General features: G+C 37.7%; 2 protein-coding genes and 2 long non-coding RNA genes across 4 annotated transcripts; all 4 read left to right on the plus strand.

Moving 5' to 3' along the window:
• Positions 1 to 264: 264 nt before the first annotated feature.
• On the plus strand, positions 265 to 1432 carry LOC103505123 (probable glycerol kinase). Its single transcript, XM_017442274.2, has 2 exons — positions 265 to 553; positions 1341 to 1432. The coding sequence occupies exons 1-2, from the start codon at positions 337 to 339 to the stop codon at positions 1430 to 1432; spliced, it is 309 nt and encodes a 102-aa protein (XP_017297763.1). The 5' UTR covers positions 265 to 336.
• A 1035-nt stretch (positions 1433 to 2467) lies between these two features.
• LOC113465727 lies at positions 2468 to 3710 on the plus strand. The gene is made up of 2 exons (XR_003390346.1): positions 2468 to 3407; positions 3530 to 3710. It is a non-coding gene; the product is annotated as an uncharacterized LOC113465727 (long non-coding RNA).
• Positions 3711 to 6549: 2839 nt separating this feature from the next.
• On the plus strand, positions 6550 to 7220 carry LOC113465726. The gene is made up of 2 exons (XR_003390345.1): positions 6550 to 6841; positions 7011 to 7220. It is a non-coding gene; the product is annotated as an uncharacterized LOC113465726 (long non-coding RNA).
• Positions 7221 to 8975: 1755 nt separating this feature from the next.
• On the plus strand, positions 8976 to 12934 carry LOC108251853 (NAD kinase 2, mitochondrial). The gene is made up of 5 exons (XM_026820492.1): positions 8976 to 8992; positions 9578 to 9638; positions 10739 to 10839; positions 11583 to 11643; positions 12668 to 12934. Exons 1-5 carry the CDS (start codon positions 8976 to 8978, stop codon positions 12932 to 12934), a joined length of 507 nt encoding a protein of 168 aa, XP_026676293.1.
• Positions 12935 to 17813: the final 4879 nt, after the last annotated feature.

Genomic DNA, 17813 nt, shown 5'->3' on the forward strand with positions numbered 1-17813 from the left:
TCAAAACTGCTCTGTGGTGTAGTGGTTAGATTATAGATTGCCTCTATATCTGGAGGTTGGTGGTTCGAGTTTTAAGTGAAGTTGGAAAATTTAGCGTACTGTATTAAGCGGGGAACTACATTTGCAACAAGCATTTATGCTTAACTTTAATTTTTTTTTTTTTTTAACAATGTGTGTGACTGGCTTAGTTTTTGCCTGTTTGTGATCGGGAAACTGTACCTATATCTGGCTCTTCTTTGTCTTCATGTCTTCTGATTTCAACTAACCCTTATTCCATTCCATTTTCCTTTCCAGATCATCTCGGCGCTTACACAAGAAGAAGTGGTGTCGCACTCAATGGACATCAGCACGATCAGTCCTCAGGAAGGCTGGGCAGAACAGGACCCCATGGAGATCCTCCAGGCAGTCCAGACCACCATGGACAGGGCAATTGAGAAGCTGAGCGCCCATGGCCTCAGCCGAGATGATATTGTCACCCTGGGCATTACCAACCAGAGGGAAACCACCGTCGTATGGGACTTGAACACCGGAGAACCGCTTTACAATGCTATCGGTGGTTTTTTTTTAACGTGTTCTCTCTGCTTTTAAAGAACAAGGCCTCAGGATAGTTGACTGTGGTTCAGGACGATTCAATTAAACATGCCTAGAGACCCCGGTGTATGGCAGAAAAAAAAAATATCCTTTCTTTATTCTGCCATCACCATTCGGCTACAGCTGAAGCCGCTACAATAACGACTTATTTTTTCAATAGGCTATGTGAGTAGGTACTGTCGGTTAGCGTGTACCTTGTCGTTGAATGGAGGGGTAAAACCTCCATCTTAGTGACGGTTTACTGCATGGACCCTTATCAATATTATACGATACGCCTAGGAAAAACGAGTTACTCATCAATATAAAAGCTCGTGTGATTTGATACCTAGTAGAGTTTATGATTGATATTCCTAGTTCCTACCCATTGAACGAATAACTAACAGGGCCATTAGTTTTTTGCTCTCTATGCGAAAAATTCGCTAAGGCATTACCTTCATAACCTATAGTAGGTGTGTTTCTACCTTTACACCACGTTGCGTTACGTAGAAAAGCTCATGTGATTTGATACCTAGTAGAGTTTATGATTGATATTCCTAGTTCCTACCCATTGAACGAATAACTAACAGGCCCATTAGTTTTTTGCTCTCTATGCGAAAAATTCGCTAAGGCATTACCTTCATAACCTATAGTAGGTGTGTTTCTACCTTTACACCACGGTTCGAATTCCTGCAGCGATATAAAACAATGTTGTCCAAGAGGAAGGCCATTTGTTGAGGCTCAACACTCAAACTTTGTATTCTGAATTTCAGTGTGGTCTGATACTCGAGCAGACAACATAGTCGACCAAGTTCTGGCCAAATTCCCAGACCAAGATACGGTTCGAATTCCTGCAGCGATATAAAACAATATTGTCCAAGAGGAAGGCCATTTGTTGAGGCTAATCGCAAACTTTGTATTCTGAATTTCAGTGTGGTCTGATACTCGAGCAGACAACATATAAAAAGTTAAAATTGTGTGTAGATGTAGATATCAAGTGTGTTTCTATTCATTTTATCCAACTTGGCTATCATCATTACTCTTTTGTGCTATGTACATCATACCATGGTACACCTTTTCCTACATCAATGGCACGGTACCTCTTCCCACATCAGAGGATTGGAATGTTCACTAGTACCATGATGCATTTAATTTTAGATAGACCCAAATGGGACACTCAAAATGAAATTTGGTTTTGGTTGAAGAAATTTTGTTTTACGCAGGAATTTCTAGAAAAATCACATCACAAAACTGTTGGAATGGTACTTTTTAGTCCGAGCTGACACTATAAATAAGGTACAATAATTTAGGCATATTCAAACAAACTTATGTATATTAGAAAACTCTGAACAAAAGTACTTCACAAATATTTTTTAATTTTTGATATCAGAAAATGATGATTTTGGAAAGTTTCAAGTTTTTCCCCCTGTTAGGTACGTCATAGCTTTAGTAAAGTGTGAACTGTAAAGGGCGAAGTTCTGTCTGGAAAAGTCCCCCATCTAAACATCAAAACAAACGTGATGAATTCATCATAGGTAGTAAACAAACAGGCTGTAAAGTCCACACATTGCTTGGACTTTGAGATCGAACTTTTTTTAGGGAACAAAACAAAAACAATTTGATGGACTTCAGAAAGAGGTCGAATGATTGGCTCACACAATTCCGCATAACTTGATGCCTAATAATGAAATTGTAAACACACTGTCCAGGGTTATACATCACAGTTCTAAATTTTTAAGAAACAAGGAAAATGGGGGAAATCTTGTTATCTTTTCAAACTTTGATCTACAATGATCAGCATATAAAAGCAATTCACCCATCATAATCATTAGTATATTAAATTTAGGCATATTCAAACAAACTTACATATATTAGAAAACTCTGAACAAAAGTACTTCACAAAAAATTTTAATTTTTGATGTCAGAAAATGACGATTTTGGAAAGTTTTAAGTTTTTCCCCCTGTTACGTCATAGCTTTAGTAAAGTGTGAACTGTAAAGGGCGAAGTTCTTTCTGGAAAAGTCCCCCCATCTAAACATCAAAACAAACGTGATGAATTCATCATAATAAACAAACAGGCTGTAAAGTCCACACTTTGCTTGAACTTTGAGATCGAACTTTTTTTAGGGAACAAAACAAAAATAATTTGATGGACTTCAGAAAGAGGTCGAATGATTGGCTCACACAATTCCGCATAACTTGATGCCTAATAATGAAATTGTAAACACACTGTCCAGGGTTATACATCACAGTTCTAAATTTTTAAGAAACAAGGAATATGGGGGAAATCTTGTTATCTTTTCAAACTTTGATCTACAATGATCAGCATATAAAAGCAATTCACCCATCATAATCATTAGTATATTAATATTAATTGAGCGCGTTATATCATTAATTGTTACTGTTATATGCCTAAGAGTACCTAGTGCAATTAATTAAGCAAATAACTACTCGCTAATGTTTAAACAAATCAACTTAATTAATACACCTAATTGAATTTTTAATCTGCTGTAATGTATCTGATTTAATTGAAAATAATCTTATGTGGGTGCAGTTGTGATTGCAGTTCTAAAAAAAATAATTTGATTAAATTCCAGTGAAAAGTTAAAATTGTGTGTAGATGTAGATATCAAGTGTGTTTCTATTCATTTTATCCAACTTGGCTATCATCATTACTGTTTTGTGAGTTTCGTAATTTATATGCATAGGTTTTTTTTAAACCTACATAAGTAAACTGACGATAGGAGTACAAACTTGTAGTAAAAAATCGTGGTAAAGGAGGTTATTTTGGAACCTAGTAATAGCTACATAGTATGTGGTGGCGTGTCAAGGTTATGTAGGTACTCAAATTCTCCTCAGACGATAGGAGTACAAACTTGTTGTAAAAAATCGTAGTAAAGGAGGTTATTTTGGAACCTAGTAATAGCTACATAGTATGTGGTGGCGTGTCAAGGTTATGTAGGTACTCAAATTCTCCTCAGATAGGCTGATAGGCACGAGTACCAGATAGATAGAGTTAGTCCCCACTTAATACAGCCGAGTGCTGGTCGTAGTCAGTTCAAATTTTGGAGCAAAAATATCATAATAGTGCCTTATCTGCCTTATTGAGAGAGAAAAAAAATCATTTCTTAGGAAAAAAAAAAAAAACAATTTCTTTAACCAGGATCGAATAAACTACGGGCTAAAAAATTCCCGGAGGGACGGGCCCTGCTTGTTATCTTTGTAGCATATATTATTATTATTATTATTGTTGTTGTTTTTAAATAATTATAATTTGCTTTATTTTTTAATAAAAACGGAACATACAAACAAAGATATTAACATAAAGAAAGATAAGGATGAGGGAGTAAGTCCATTAACGTAAAGACAAGGGTTGTCTTGTTGTAAGACTGTTGATTTCCATTCAAAAGTTTCGATTCTTACCTTCGGCATCGTAAAAAAAAGGAAATGAAAAAAAAAAAAAGAGTTGACCCAGGACTCTAAGGAGGGGATATGATGACCTTTTTTTCCACGAATATCGTATCCACCTTACAGTACGCGGCCTAGCTACAATATAATCCCTACAACAATGAACAACCTCGGTGGTGCTGTGGTTGGCACGGTAGACTTGGAATCTGGAGGTTTTTGGTTCGTGTCCAGGTCAAGTCATGAAATTTAGCGTAGTATATTTTAAGCGGAGAACGACATTTGTGACAAGCATTTATGCTTAACACAATTAAAATTCCTTCCTACAACAATATTATTTCCCATGTTCCAGGTTCACTCTAACAACGGCCTAGTCACCACAGTGGCCTATCAGTTTGGCCCGGACGCCACGCCTATCTACGCCCTAGAGGGAAGTATAGCAGTAGCCGGGGCAGCGGTGAAATGGCTACGGGACAATCTGAATCTGATGGACAATGTGCGAGAGACCGAGTCCCTGGCGAACCAGCAAGCAGCCCTGGTGGGACAGAAGTGTTTCAAGGAAGGACAGGCTAAGAATACCTACCGGAGTGGATGCTTCCTTCTCTACAACACAGGAAGCAAGCGGGTAAGTGTAGAGTGCGGATTTTGTTATTATTAAATAATTATAATATGCTTTAGTTTTTAATAAGACGGAACATACAAACAAAGATATTAACATAAAGAAAGATCAGGGTGAGGAAACCCGCGTTCGGAGGCCTGTACGCCCCGTACTGGAGAAAGGACGCGCGAGGGTAAGAGAATGCCTTGTGAAATCCAACCTTCTTTGAGTATCCCTGGCGGAGAAAGTTATGACTACCGGCGATGTATACTTCGTGCCCGCGTTCGGAGGCCTGTACGCCCCGTACTGGAGAAAGGACGCGCGAGGGTAAGAGAATGCCTTGTGAAATCCAACCTTCTTTGAGTGTAACATAATATTGAAAAAAATTGAACCGATTGCAATACTTTCTCGGTACTACATAGTATAGCTTCGCTATAACTGTAGAAAGTAAAAATGTCATTCCTTAAATAATGAGATTTGAGTATACCAGCCTAGTTAGCTTGGTTGGTAATCTTTGAGTGTAACATAATATTGAAAAAAATTGGACCGATTGCAATACCTTCTCAGTACTACATAGTATTATAGCTTCGCTATAACTGTAGAAAGTAAAAATGTCATTCCTTAAATAATGAGATTTGAGTATACCAGCCTAGTTAGCTTGGTTGGTACTTTCTCATTACTACATAGTATAGCTTCGCTATAACTGTAGAAAGTAAAAATGTCATTCCTTAAAAAATAATGAGATTTGAGTATACCAGCCTAGTTAGCTTGGTTGGTAGCGCGTCTGCCTTGTAAGCGCTAGATCGCGGGTTTGATTCCCGCCCGTTACTGATTTTATCTTGAACGCATAATAATCGTTTTCGGAACTGCTGACTTTCTCCTATCCTGCCTTTCTTCTCTCTTCGATTTCTGGAAGATAAGGCCTACAGTTCCCTCTATTAAACCTCTTTTACAGATACACAGCGTTGAACTCGTTAAAGAATTATTATTATTATTTGTAAACATACTGCCAGCCTCTAGCTGGAAATAACTTCGCATACCTCATTTCTCTCACAGCCCAGATTGCCGGAAATCTTCTTGGACTCCTATTGTATGAAATTTAACACTATTTGTTTGTTTTGCTTTCAGATGAGAGGTACAGACTTGTGCCAAATTGTAAAAACACTAGCGCTCGCAAGCCTTGGTGTGAGCTATCAGCTATAAAGCCTAGCCCAGTTCTATGCTAGGATATGAAAAGAGGAAGAAAATCAATCCGAGCCTAGCCTAACCCAGTACATAACCACTAAAAAGAAGAAATAATTATTATTTGTAAACATAAACAAACTGCCAGCCTCTAGCTGGAAGTAACTTCGCATACCTCATTTCTCTCACAGTCCAGATTGCCGGAAATCTTCTTGGACTCCTATTGTATGAAATTTAACACTATTTGTTTGTTTTGCTTTCAGATGAGAGGTACAGACTTCTAGCTTCCATCCCAGGCGCGTGGTTTGTCTTCTGTAGTTTCGGACTCCTCACATTCTCTCTATTGGATATGATACGGATATGATAGATTCTGCTGGCAGTCGAACTTATTACCCACAGTATTTCATCATAACCAAACATGATCGGGTGCTGTCATGCTGTCTTATTCAAAACTCCGTCTTGAAGCAATATTTGGTCCAATGAACTAAAGACCTCACTCGGACTTTTTCAAACAAAAAGGGGCTTCTTTTGGGCTCTCCGAGGGTTTTGGGGGCCCAAAAAAGGATTTCATGTGACGGAAGTTTTACCCTCCATTTTGGCGAAAAGCTTCCCGCCTCCTCACATGAACTTTTCTCGGGATTATCCACGCTGGGTAATCCCGAGAAAAGCCAGCAGCGCGCAATTTTACAGATATTCACCCATCCGGATACTAATCATGCTAAACGTTGCTTAACTTCAGTAATCTTTTGGAAACATGACGAAAGTTTTACCCTCCATTTTGGCGAAAAGCTTCCCGCCTCCTCACGTGAACTTTTCTCGGAATCACCCAGCGTGAAATTCAGCGCGCAATTTTACAGATATTCACCCATCCGGATACTAATCATGCTAAACGTTGCTTAACTTCAGTAATCTTTTGGAAACATGAGAACTGGTACATTCGGCGTGCTATCGCCACGCGCTGGCTTGCTGAAATCCTTACCAGGTACTCTGTCTCTATAGCAATATGAATAGTTGAATACTGTTGGTAATCAAGATGAAGACTGTGCGATTTCAAGCAGATTTTCAATTATCCTCAAGATAAGATCTGAGGTTATTGGACTGCTTGTTTGTGACGTGCTATCGCCGCGCGCTGGCTTGCTGAAATCCTTACCAGGTACTCTGTCTCTAGCAATATGAATAGTTGAATACTGTGGGTAATCAAGATGAAGACTGTGCGATTTCAAGCAGATTTTCAATTATCCTCAAGATAAGATCTGAGGTTATTGGACTGCTTGTTTGTGTTCGAACGGGAACGTGTGCTATAGTTTTTTTAAAGAACTCTAAATTTTCTATGTGTTCCTAATTAAATTAATAACGTTTAATGAACCTAATATGTACATTGTACAATGTACATACATACATACCTAGCAATAATATAAAATTATTTTTTCACAAGAAAGTCAGGAAAGGATTAAAGGTGTTAGCGAAATGTTTATAAAATCCCAACTATTCTAAAGAACTCTAAATTTTCTATGTGTTCCTAATTAAATTAATAACGTTTAATGAACCCTAATATGTACATTGTACAATGTACCTACATACATAGCAATAATATAAAATTATTTTTTCACAAGAAAGTCAGGAAAGGATTAAAGGTGTTAGCGAAATGTTTATAAAATCCCAATACATAGCAATAATATAAAATTATTTTTTTCACAAGAAAGTCAGGAAAGGATTAAAGGTGTTAGCGAAATGTTTATAAAATCCCAACTATTCTCCATATGAAAAATTAGTTATGTAATTAAATTATGTTACTTTGTATTCTACTATCGTTTTCTAGTATAGCATTCCTATGTAAACCGAAACACCTCATTTCATGTCATTATTATTAAGGATGAATATTTTTTTTCATTTTCCCCATGACTACCTACTATATGTATTGGTAATATAGGAAGGTAGATAGTTATACACGCTTTGTAATTTAGTTCCATAAAGAAGTAGCTTTACCCATCATAGGTACCTACTATACAGTTTTTTTTTTTTTTTTTATTAATATTAAATAATTATAATATGCTTTAGTTTTTAATAAGACGGAACATACAAACAAAGATATTAACATAAAGAAAGATCAGGATGAGGGATTCTGGAAAAGTCCCCCCCATCTAAACATCAAAACAAACGTGATGAATTCATCATATGTAGGTAGTAAACAAACAGGCTGTAAAGTCCACACATTGCTTGGACTTTGAGATCGAACTTTTTTTAGGGAACAAAACAAAAACAATTTGATGGACTTCAGAAAGAGGTCGAATGATTGGCACACACAATTCCGCATAACTTGATGCCTAATAATGAAATTGTAAACACACACTGTCCAGGGTTATACATCACAGTTCTAAATTTTTAAGAAACAAGGAATATGGGGGAAATCTTGTTATCTTTTCAAACTTTGATGTCGTAATACCACTCACTAAATCTTAATACCCTCACTATATCTTAATACAACCGTTCCTACTTGTCGTTCGGAAAAAAAAATCGTATCATGCGTAAGGGAACACTCATTTAATTTGTAATCAGGACATGCAGAACAAAAAATCGGATGAAACTTACGGCAAGTGGGAACGGACGTTAAACCGTAACACCCTCACTAAATATACCATTACTGTGTTGTTTGTGAATTTTTCCGGTATGGAAATACCTACCAGAAAGTTTTGTGTTAATTTACGCACATGGTTTTGGTAATCCAGAGTATGTTGTGATCTCATGCATGTTTATGACACCCATGTCAAGGTGAGTATACCTATAACTACAGATCTATATGATTGTCTGGTGCTAAGGCTTGAACCCTCCTGCCCAGTCAAAAACACTTTTTCTAATTGTACCCTATAAGAACTACCTTGAGGCCGTGAATCGTATCATGCGTAAAGGAACACTCATTTAATTTGTAATCAGGACATGCAGAAAAAAAAATCGGATGAAACTTACGACAAGTGGGAACGGACGTTAAACCGTAACACCCTCACTAAATATACCATCACTGTGTTGTTTGTGAATTTTTCCGGTATGGAAATACCTATCGGATGAAACTTACGACAAGTGGGAACGGACCTTAAACCGTAACACCCTCACTAAATATACCATCACTGTGTTGTTTGTGAATTTTTCCGGTACGGAAATACCTACCAGAAAGTTTTGTGTTAATTTACGCACATGGTTTTGGTAATCCAGAGTATGTTGTGATCTCATGCATGTTTATGACGGGTGAGGAAGTAAGTCCATTAACGTAAAGACAAGGGTTGTCTTGTGGTAGCGCTGTTGATTTCTATTCAAAAGTTTCGATTCTTACCTTCGGCATCGTAAAAAAAAATAATAAAAAAAAAACGAGTTGACCCAGGACTCCAAGGAGGGGATATGATGACCTTTTTTCCACGAATATCGTATCCACCCTACAATACGCAGCCTAGCTACAATATAATCCCTACAACATTGTACCAACCTCGGTGGTGTTGTGGTTGGCACGGTGGACTTGGAATCTGGAGGTTTTTGGTTCGAGTCCAGGTCAAGTCATGACATTTAGCGTAGTATATTTTAAGCGGGGAACGACATTTGTGACAAGCATTTATGCTTAACACAATTAAAATTCCTTCCTACAACAATATTATTTCCCATGTTCCAGGTTCACTCTAGCTAAGGCTTGAACCCTCCTGCCCAGTCAAAAACACTTCTTCTAATTGTACCCTATAAGAACTACCTTGAGGCCGTGATTATGAACTGGGCTAGGCTTAGCTCACGTGAAGTCTTGAAATAGAAAATTACTATATTATTTGGTTTTCTCTTTTATTTCAGAACTTTGCCTGAAAATGAACCCAAGGACTTCCATATTTTACCAGAGTTGGCACTGAATGATGTAAGTATACCAACTAAAAATGTTTCTTTGAAGAGGATTAATAGAGGAAACCGTAACAAGAGAGGTCTGATTGTCCCTAAATCAAAGAAAGAGTGAGGAATGAACCTCATCTGTTTAGGATAAAGTTTGTCCCAGGCGAGAATCTAACCTGTGACCTAGCACTTACAAGGCAGATGTGCTACCCTCCAAGCTCTTTTAGGCTAGACTTGTTTTTTCTTGTAATTTAAATGTTGCCTTATTAACAGCCTTAGAACACTCCTAAAGCAAGCTTGAATGGAAAATTTGTAGCAATTTTTCATTATCATTGCTTCTGAACAAATTACAGTATATTTGGTGTATTGTCATCCCCTAAAGGGAGGTGGGAAGGTAGGTATGGGGGTTTAAAATCACTTTGAACAACTTAGGTCTTCTTATGACAATGGTTTTCCTCACCATCTAGTGACAAGCTACCTTCTCAATTTGACCTCACCCAGCCTGAGTGGAGCCAGGAAACCAGCAGCACGCGATTCCTCAATCCCTAAAGGGAATTGTGCTAAATATTAATAAGATTTACCTCATGTTTTGAAACTGCCGTCATCTTCAAATTTGATTTGAAAATACAAACACATACACATTCGTTTTTACTTTTTATATATTAGATTCCGTTGCCATGGCAGTATCTATGGAAACAAAACTCGCGTTCGCGACGGGGGGGGGAATCCCCTCCCCTCGAGCCTCACTTTTCTCCTTCACTGTAGGCCAGACTCCGAAAATTTGAAGCATTCCCACGTACATCACTGTTTGGACTCTTATGTGTCGTAGCTCGTAGCATGCCCCTCGTCAGATGAGCGATAAAGATTGAATTCGTAGTTTCCTCTCAAAATCATGAATATTGAAGTTGCTAGTGTTTTAGTTTACAGAAAATAAGGAAGAGAACATTTAGTAAGTTGAAAGTTCGTGCAAGACTGAATTATATTTCACCAGACACCCTCATTCAAACTACTCATACTGTGTACATTCCCAGACTTGTCTTGTTTGATATTAACATGTAGGTATTTAATTTAATTTTATTTATTTATTATTATTTCAATTGTTATGGTTGTTTGTTGTTTTCATTTCAGGGTAAATATAAGAACCTGTACAGGACAAGGATAAAAGTTTCATTGAGAGGTAACACCACCAGCCATTCCCTACACTCTGACAACCCCCCTTCCCGTCCTCGGTGAGTTGAATGGTGAAGATTTCCCTGGGTAATAAATTCACCAATTGTTCAGCAATGTTTTCAACACTATTTTCTACATTGAAAAATATTAACCAATAGTTTCAATAATAACTCATTGAAAATTTAATTGGGGTAAAATTTCAAGGACAATAGAAGGTCTTTACTAGGCAAGATCAGAGTTGAAACTTGTATAGCTTATGTGGATTCAATTCACTTTTGTTTCCTCTTTTCTTTTTATTATTATTAATTTATTATCTACTAGCCAAAATCTGTCACTTCACTCCGGATTTCTGCTAGTAAATCCTTAAGGCATGGCTGTTCATGTCACTCATCCTTGTTCAGCAATGTTTTCAACACTATTTTCTACATAGAAAAATATTAACCAATAGTTTCAATAATAACTCATTGAAAATTTAATTGGGGTGAAATTTCAAGGACAATAGAAGGTCTTTATTAGGCAAGATCAGAGTTGAAACTTGTATAGCTTATGTGGGTTCAGTTCACTATTGTTTCCTCTTTTCTTTTTATTATTATTATCTACTAGCCGAAATCTGTTGCTTTGCTCCGGATTTCTGCTAGTAAATCCTTAAGGCATGGCCGTTTATGTCACTCATCCTTATAGCAGTCTTGCTCGGCGTAGCAAGTTTCATAGCAATCAGATGAGTGGTTTGGCCAGGCATAAAGTTCGAACAAACACACACATTCATTTTTATATATTAGATTTGTTTTCTCTTTTATTTCAGAACTTTACCTGAAAATGAACCCAAGGACTTCCATATTTTACCTGAGTTGGCACTGAATGATGTAAGTACATATCAGAACTAAAAATAATTATTTGAAGAGGTTTAATAGAGGAAACCGTAACAAGAGAGGTCTGATTGTCCCTAAATCAAAGAAAGAGTGAGGAATGAACCTCATCTGTTTAAGATAAAGTTTGTCCCAGGCGAGAATCTAACCTGTGACCTAGCCTAGCACTTACAAGGCAGATGTGCTACCCTCCAAGCTCTTTTAGGCTAGACTTGTTTTTTCTTGTAATTTAAATGTTGCCTTATTAAGTAGAATACTTCACTCAAACTGGAAATCAGGAGGAGATACAGTACAGATTACTTTTTTGTTTGCTGTTCGTTTTGACGTTTTCACTTTTCACCTTTCAGCCTTTCACCAAAATTTAAAAAATTGGATTTTTAATTTTTTCAAAAAATTCCCGCGCAGCGCGCACTTTTGAGGAAGAAGGAGAAATGGAGGGGAAATCCAAAGGCGTTCATTGGTCAAAATAAAAATGTAGGGCTAAGGCTAAAGGCGCGAAATTTTGAAAATATGCTGCAAGTGATAAAATTTGTAGTCGTGTAGGGTATCTTTTTTTTGTTGTCTTGGAAAAAAATCTACTGAAATAGAACTAATAAAAGCTGCTTTCTGCCCATAACTTCCAAATCCACTAATAAGTCTAATAACCAATAACCTGGCTGTCTGTGGAAAGGAAGAATAAAAAAATCCTTTAAATTAAACCCAATAACTTCAATATTGTCTGTGTTTTGTCTTGGAAAAAAATCTACTGAAATAAAAGCTGCCTTCTGCCCATAACTTCCGAATCCACTAATAAGTCTTAATAACCAATAACCAGACTGGCTGTGGGAAGGAAGAATAAAAAAATCCTTTAAATTAAACCCAATAACTTCAATATTGTCTGTGGAACTCATTGCTATAATTCAATCATCAATGTCTTGAATATATCGCAGATGTGCTACTCTCCAAGCTCTTTAAGGCTAGACTTGTTTTTTCTTGTAATTTAAATGTTGCCTTATTAAATAAATAAACTTTCTTCTCTCAGGTGTACGTGGGTGAGTACAACTCAGCCCTGGTGTCCAAACTCATCATCTCATGCGACTCTCATGTCCCTGCCAAGCAAATCAAATGTTCCGGGATGTGCATTAACACAGGCTCAGGGAGTACAGCTTGGTATTATACGATCAGTAAATTGAGTGAGGCCAAAGTGAATCAACTGTTGACACTGTCTGGACTCGATACCAGTGGATGCAATGTGGCAGAAATAACGGAGCGGTATAACAAATCCCTGCAGTTTAGTCCTGGTAGGTAACTAGGGCCAAAGATTGTTCAATTGCCATGCCATGTCATAGTAAGTCTTTTAAAGCTTAAAAAAGATAGGGGGCAGTTACCTGAGCTAAACTTAGCTGAAAAGTAAAAATATTCTGTACATTTTTTTCACTTTACTTTTTTAACTATCTGAAAAGGTAACCAGCCACCTGAATAGGTAAAGGGGGAGGGGGGTGATTATAAAGCTGGAAGTCATGTTTTTATTATCATTATTACTTACTAGTGTTATAAACCCTTGGGGTAAAAAGGCAATATAAAAAAGACAAATCAGCCATTATTTTTTTTGCACTAAGCTCATGTGAATTTTTCATTGGTTCAGGTTTGGGTGCAGACATCATTGATTCCACCAATCAGAACATGATCTTGTTTGGTGAACTTCAAGAAGAAGATACATGGTTTGAGTTAGAACCTGCACAGAAATCCTACTTTGACAGCATGCAACATGTCAACTCTTACCTACAAGAAGAATTTCATGCAGTCCAAAATCTTCTGTGGAAGTCCAGGTTTATATCCACATTCACTGAACTACCCAAGAGGTAAGAAAACTTTAGGACAGGCTATTTTTTTATAAAGGTTCCATCACATGCTCAAAATAAACTTGAGGTAGGAAACACACTGCCATCACGTCACGTTAGAGCTCATGAGGAGTCAGAAAGATGCAGTTCAAAGTTTTCTCATAATATTGTAGGTAATTTCGTTGCTGATAGCCACACTACCTTCACGTCATGTCAGCTCACGTGACGTGATAGTAGTCTAGTTATCCTATCACGTCACATGAGCGTGTTTCTACCTTTACGACTGAATTCTCCTTGTCTGAAACTTAACAAAATAGCTGAAGTTTGTAAATGCTACCCTTCGAACTAATTAGGCTCTCTCCTACTTTTTCTTAGGTTTATATCCACATTCACTGAACTACCCAAGAGGTAAGAAAACTTTGGGACAGGCTATTTTTTTATAAAGGTTCCATCACATGCTCAAAATAAACTTAAGGTAGGAAACACACTACTATCACGTCACGTTAGAGCTCATGAGGAGTCAGAAAGATGCAGTTCAAAGTTTTCCCATAATATTGTAGGTAATTTCGTTGCTGATAGCCACACTACCTTCACGTCATGTCAGCTCACGTGACGTGATCCTATCACGTCACATGAGCGTGTTTCTACCTTTACGTTTGAATTCTCCTTGTCTGAAACTTAACAAAATAGCTGAAGTTTGTAAATGCTACCCTTCGAACTAATTAGGCTCTCTCCTACTTTTTCTATAAAGGTTCCATCACATGCTCAAAATAAACTTAAGGTAGGAAATACACTACTATCACGTCACGTTAGAGCTCATGGGGAGTCAGAAAGATTTAGTTCAAAATTTTCCCATAATATTGTAGGTAATTTCGTTCCTGATAGTCACACTACCTTCACGTCATGTCAGCTCACGTGACGTGATAGTAGTCCTATCACATCACGTGAGCGTGTTTCTACCTTTATGACTGAATTCTCCTTGTCTGAAACTTAACAAAATAGCTGAAGTTTGTAAATGTGCTACCCTTCGAACTAATTAGGCTCTCTCCTACTTTTTCTTATAATCAGTCGGACTAGGAATTCATTTGAATTTTGTTTCTCAGACAATCCAAGCCAAACTTTTTCTTATAATCAGGCTGGCTAATCCATTTGAATCTTGTTTCTTAGAAAATCCAAGCCGAGTGAACCCCCGGACGCGTGTCGCATTCATGGCTCCCTCACTCTCAACAAGGTAGCTGGTAACCTGCACGTTACAGCGGGCAAATCATTGGCTCTCCCTGGAGGCCATATTCATCTCACAATGTTCGGCTTGGGAGCCACCTATAACTTCTCACACCGGATTGACAAGTTCTCCTTCGGAGATCCGAGTCCTGGGATTGTACATCCTCTTGAGTCGGAGCTTAAAATTACCAAAGAAGGTGAGAGATTACATAGGACCATTTTCACTAGATTGCCAGTAAAACTCGGGATTCGATATTTTTAAATTCAAGAATAAGAGAAAAAAATCTAAAAACCCTTATCAATTACTAGCCGAAATCCTTAAGGCATGGCCGTTCATGTCACTCATCCATTTAGTGGTTTTGCTCGGCGTAGCTTAATAAAAACGAACCGGAAAATAGCCTACAACCTTCACGGGAGTCTACTAGCCAAAATCTGTCACTTCACTCCGGATTTCTGCTAGTAAATCCTTAAGGCATGGCTGTTCATGTCACTCATCCATATAGTGGTCTTGCTCGGCGTAGCTCAACAAAAACGAACCGGAAAACAGCCTATAACCTTCACGGAAGTGAAAGCAATAAGTTTACAAACAACAAAAACGAACCGGAAAATAGCCTATAATCTTTACGGGAGTGCAAGCAATAAGTTGACAAAGTTTCATAGCAATCAGATGAGTGGTTTGGCCAGGCATAAAGTTCGAACAAACAAACACACACACACACATTCATTTTTATATATTAGATTTGTTTTCTATTTTATTTCAGAACTTTGCCTGAAAATGAACCCAAGGACTTCCATATTTTACCTGAGTTGGCACTGAATGATGTAAGTACATATCAGAACTGAAAATAATTTTTTGAAGAGGTTTAATAGAGGAAACCGTAACAAGAGAGGTCTGATTGTCCCTAAATCAAAGAAAGAGTGAGGAACGAACCTCATCTGTTTAGGATAAAGTTTGTCCCAGGTGAGAATCTAACCTGTGACCTAGCACTTACAAGACAGATGTGCTACCCTCCAAGCTCTTTTAGGCTAGACTTGTTTTTTCTTGTAATTTAAATGTTGCCTTATTAAATAAATAAACTTTCTTCTCTCAGGTGTACGTGGGTGAGTACAACTCAGCCCTGGTGTCCAAACTCATCATCTCATGCGACTCTCATGTCCCTGCCAAGCAAATCAAATGTTCCGGGATGTGCATTAACACAGGCTCAGGGAGTACAGCTTGGTATTATACGATCAGTAAATTGAGTGAGGCCAAAGTGAATCTACTGTTGACACTGTCTGGACTCGATACTAGTGGATGCAATGTGGCAGAAATAACGGAGCGGTATAACAAATCCCTGCAGTTTAGTCCTGGTAGGTAACTAGGGCCAAAGATTGTTCAGTTTTCGGCCTTTGAGACGCTTGAACTTACAGTAGTTCGTTTGAGTCGTTATTGCTAGGTTCTACAAATTTCTGAATGGCGGATTCGCGAACTTGGGTTGATGAATTCTCGCGAGTTGTACGTTCTACACAAAAATGCAACCCCAGATTCCCCGGTTCTAAATGGACTCGTTGATTTTCGAACCCACAGAAACAGTGTGCCATGCATTTTTGTGTAGAACATAAAACTCTTGAACTCAAAATACTTTAGAATTTGCCAACCCGAGATTGCGAATCGAGGATTCAGAAATGTGTAGAACCCAGCATAGGTAAACTTTGAGAATTTGAAGTGTACAAGCGTTCTACACAAAAATGCAACCCCAGATTCCCCGGTTCTAAATGGACTCGATGATTTTCGAACCCACAGCAATAGTGTACCATGCATTTTTGTGTACAAACTACTGACTTTGTGTACCTACCGATAACGGTGTTTAACAGGCCCACTCAGCTTCTAGAAGAACCTGTATAATATAGAGGGTTTCAATCCAGTGTGGCCATACTAAAAAAAAAAAACATCTTTGGTATTGTTTTGTTTCTCTTCCAGATGACTCTCGCCTCGCCTATGCTATCCGCGATATGATCGGCAGTGAAGATGTGCAGGAATTTGGATTCATCCAGAGGATCAAAATCAAATCGATGTGCACGAATGGCGCTATCGTAATCGATGGTAACATTTGCTATGACTTTCATCCTGGTGCTGAAATATGCCTTGAAACCAGCCCAGATTACGATTTGAACACCATTGAACTCACATCATGAATAGCTAAGAGAATAATAATGTGACATCGAAGAAAGACTCTACCAAAACCAATTTCCAAAGCACTGAAGCACAGTCGATGGGTATTTTTACAAGTGAGCATATCAGATAGAAGTCTTATGAATTTTTTCTTAGAAAATTCAAGACCTTCAAAAAGGTGAGATATAACACTTACACACTTACTACATCATCATGAATAGCTAAGAGAATAATAATGTGACATTGAAGAAAGACTCTACCAAAACCAATTTCCAAGGCACAGAAGCGCAGTCGATGGGTATTTTTACAAGTGACCATATCAGATAGAAGTCTTATGAATTTTTTCTTAGAAAATTCAAGACCTTCAAAAAGGTGAGATATAACACTTACACACTTACTACATAGTGCCTATTTTCTTATAACTGAAGAACTGAGAAAGACATTCGAAAAGTTGAAAACTAATTTGTCTATTTTAGTCGGAGATTTAACAATATCACCAGTACCTAAGTACCTATAGTTGTGACTTTTGATGTAGAGATAATCTTAGACAGAGATGTGCCTACCTTAAAATTGCATCAGTCAATTTATGTTTAACAGGTTTATATCCACATTCACTGAACTACCCAAGAGGTAAGAAAACTTTAGGACAGGCTATTTTTTTTTATAAAGGTTCCATCACATGCTCAAAATAAACTTAAGGTAGGAAACACACTACCATCACGTCACATTAGAGCTCATGAGGGGTCAGAGAGATGTAGTTCAAAGTTTTCCCATATTGTAGATAATTTCGTTCCTGATAGCCACACTACCTTCACGTCATGTCAGCTCACGTGACGTGATAGTAGTCTAGTTGTCCTATCACGTCACGTGAGCGTGTTTCTACCTTTACGACTGAATTCTCCTTGTCTGAAACTTAACAAAATAGCTGAAGTTTGTAAATGTGCATCCCTTCGAACTAATTAGGCTCTCTCCTA

This window comes from Diaphorina citri, unplaced genomic scaffold (assembly GCF_000475195.1).
Source record: "Diaphorina citri unplaced genomic scaffold, Diaci psyllid genome assembly version 1.1 scaffold152, whole genome shotgun sequence".
Classification (NCBI taxonomy): Eukaryota; Metazoa; Arthropoda; class Insecta; order Hemiptera; family Psyllidae; genus Diaphorina; species Diaphorina citri.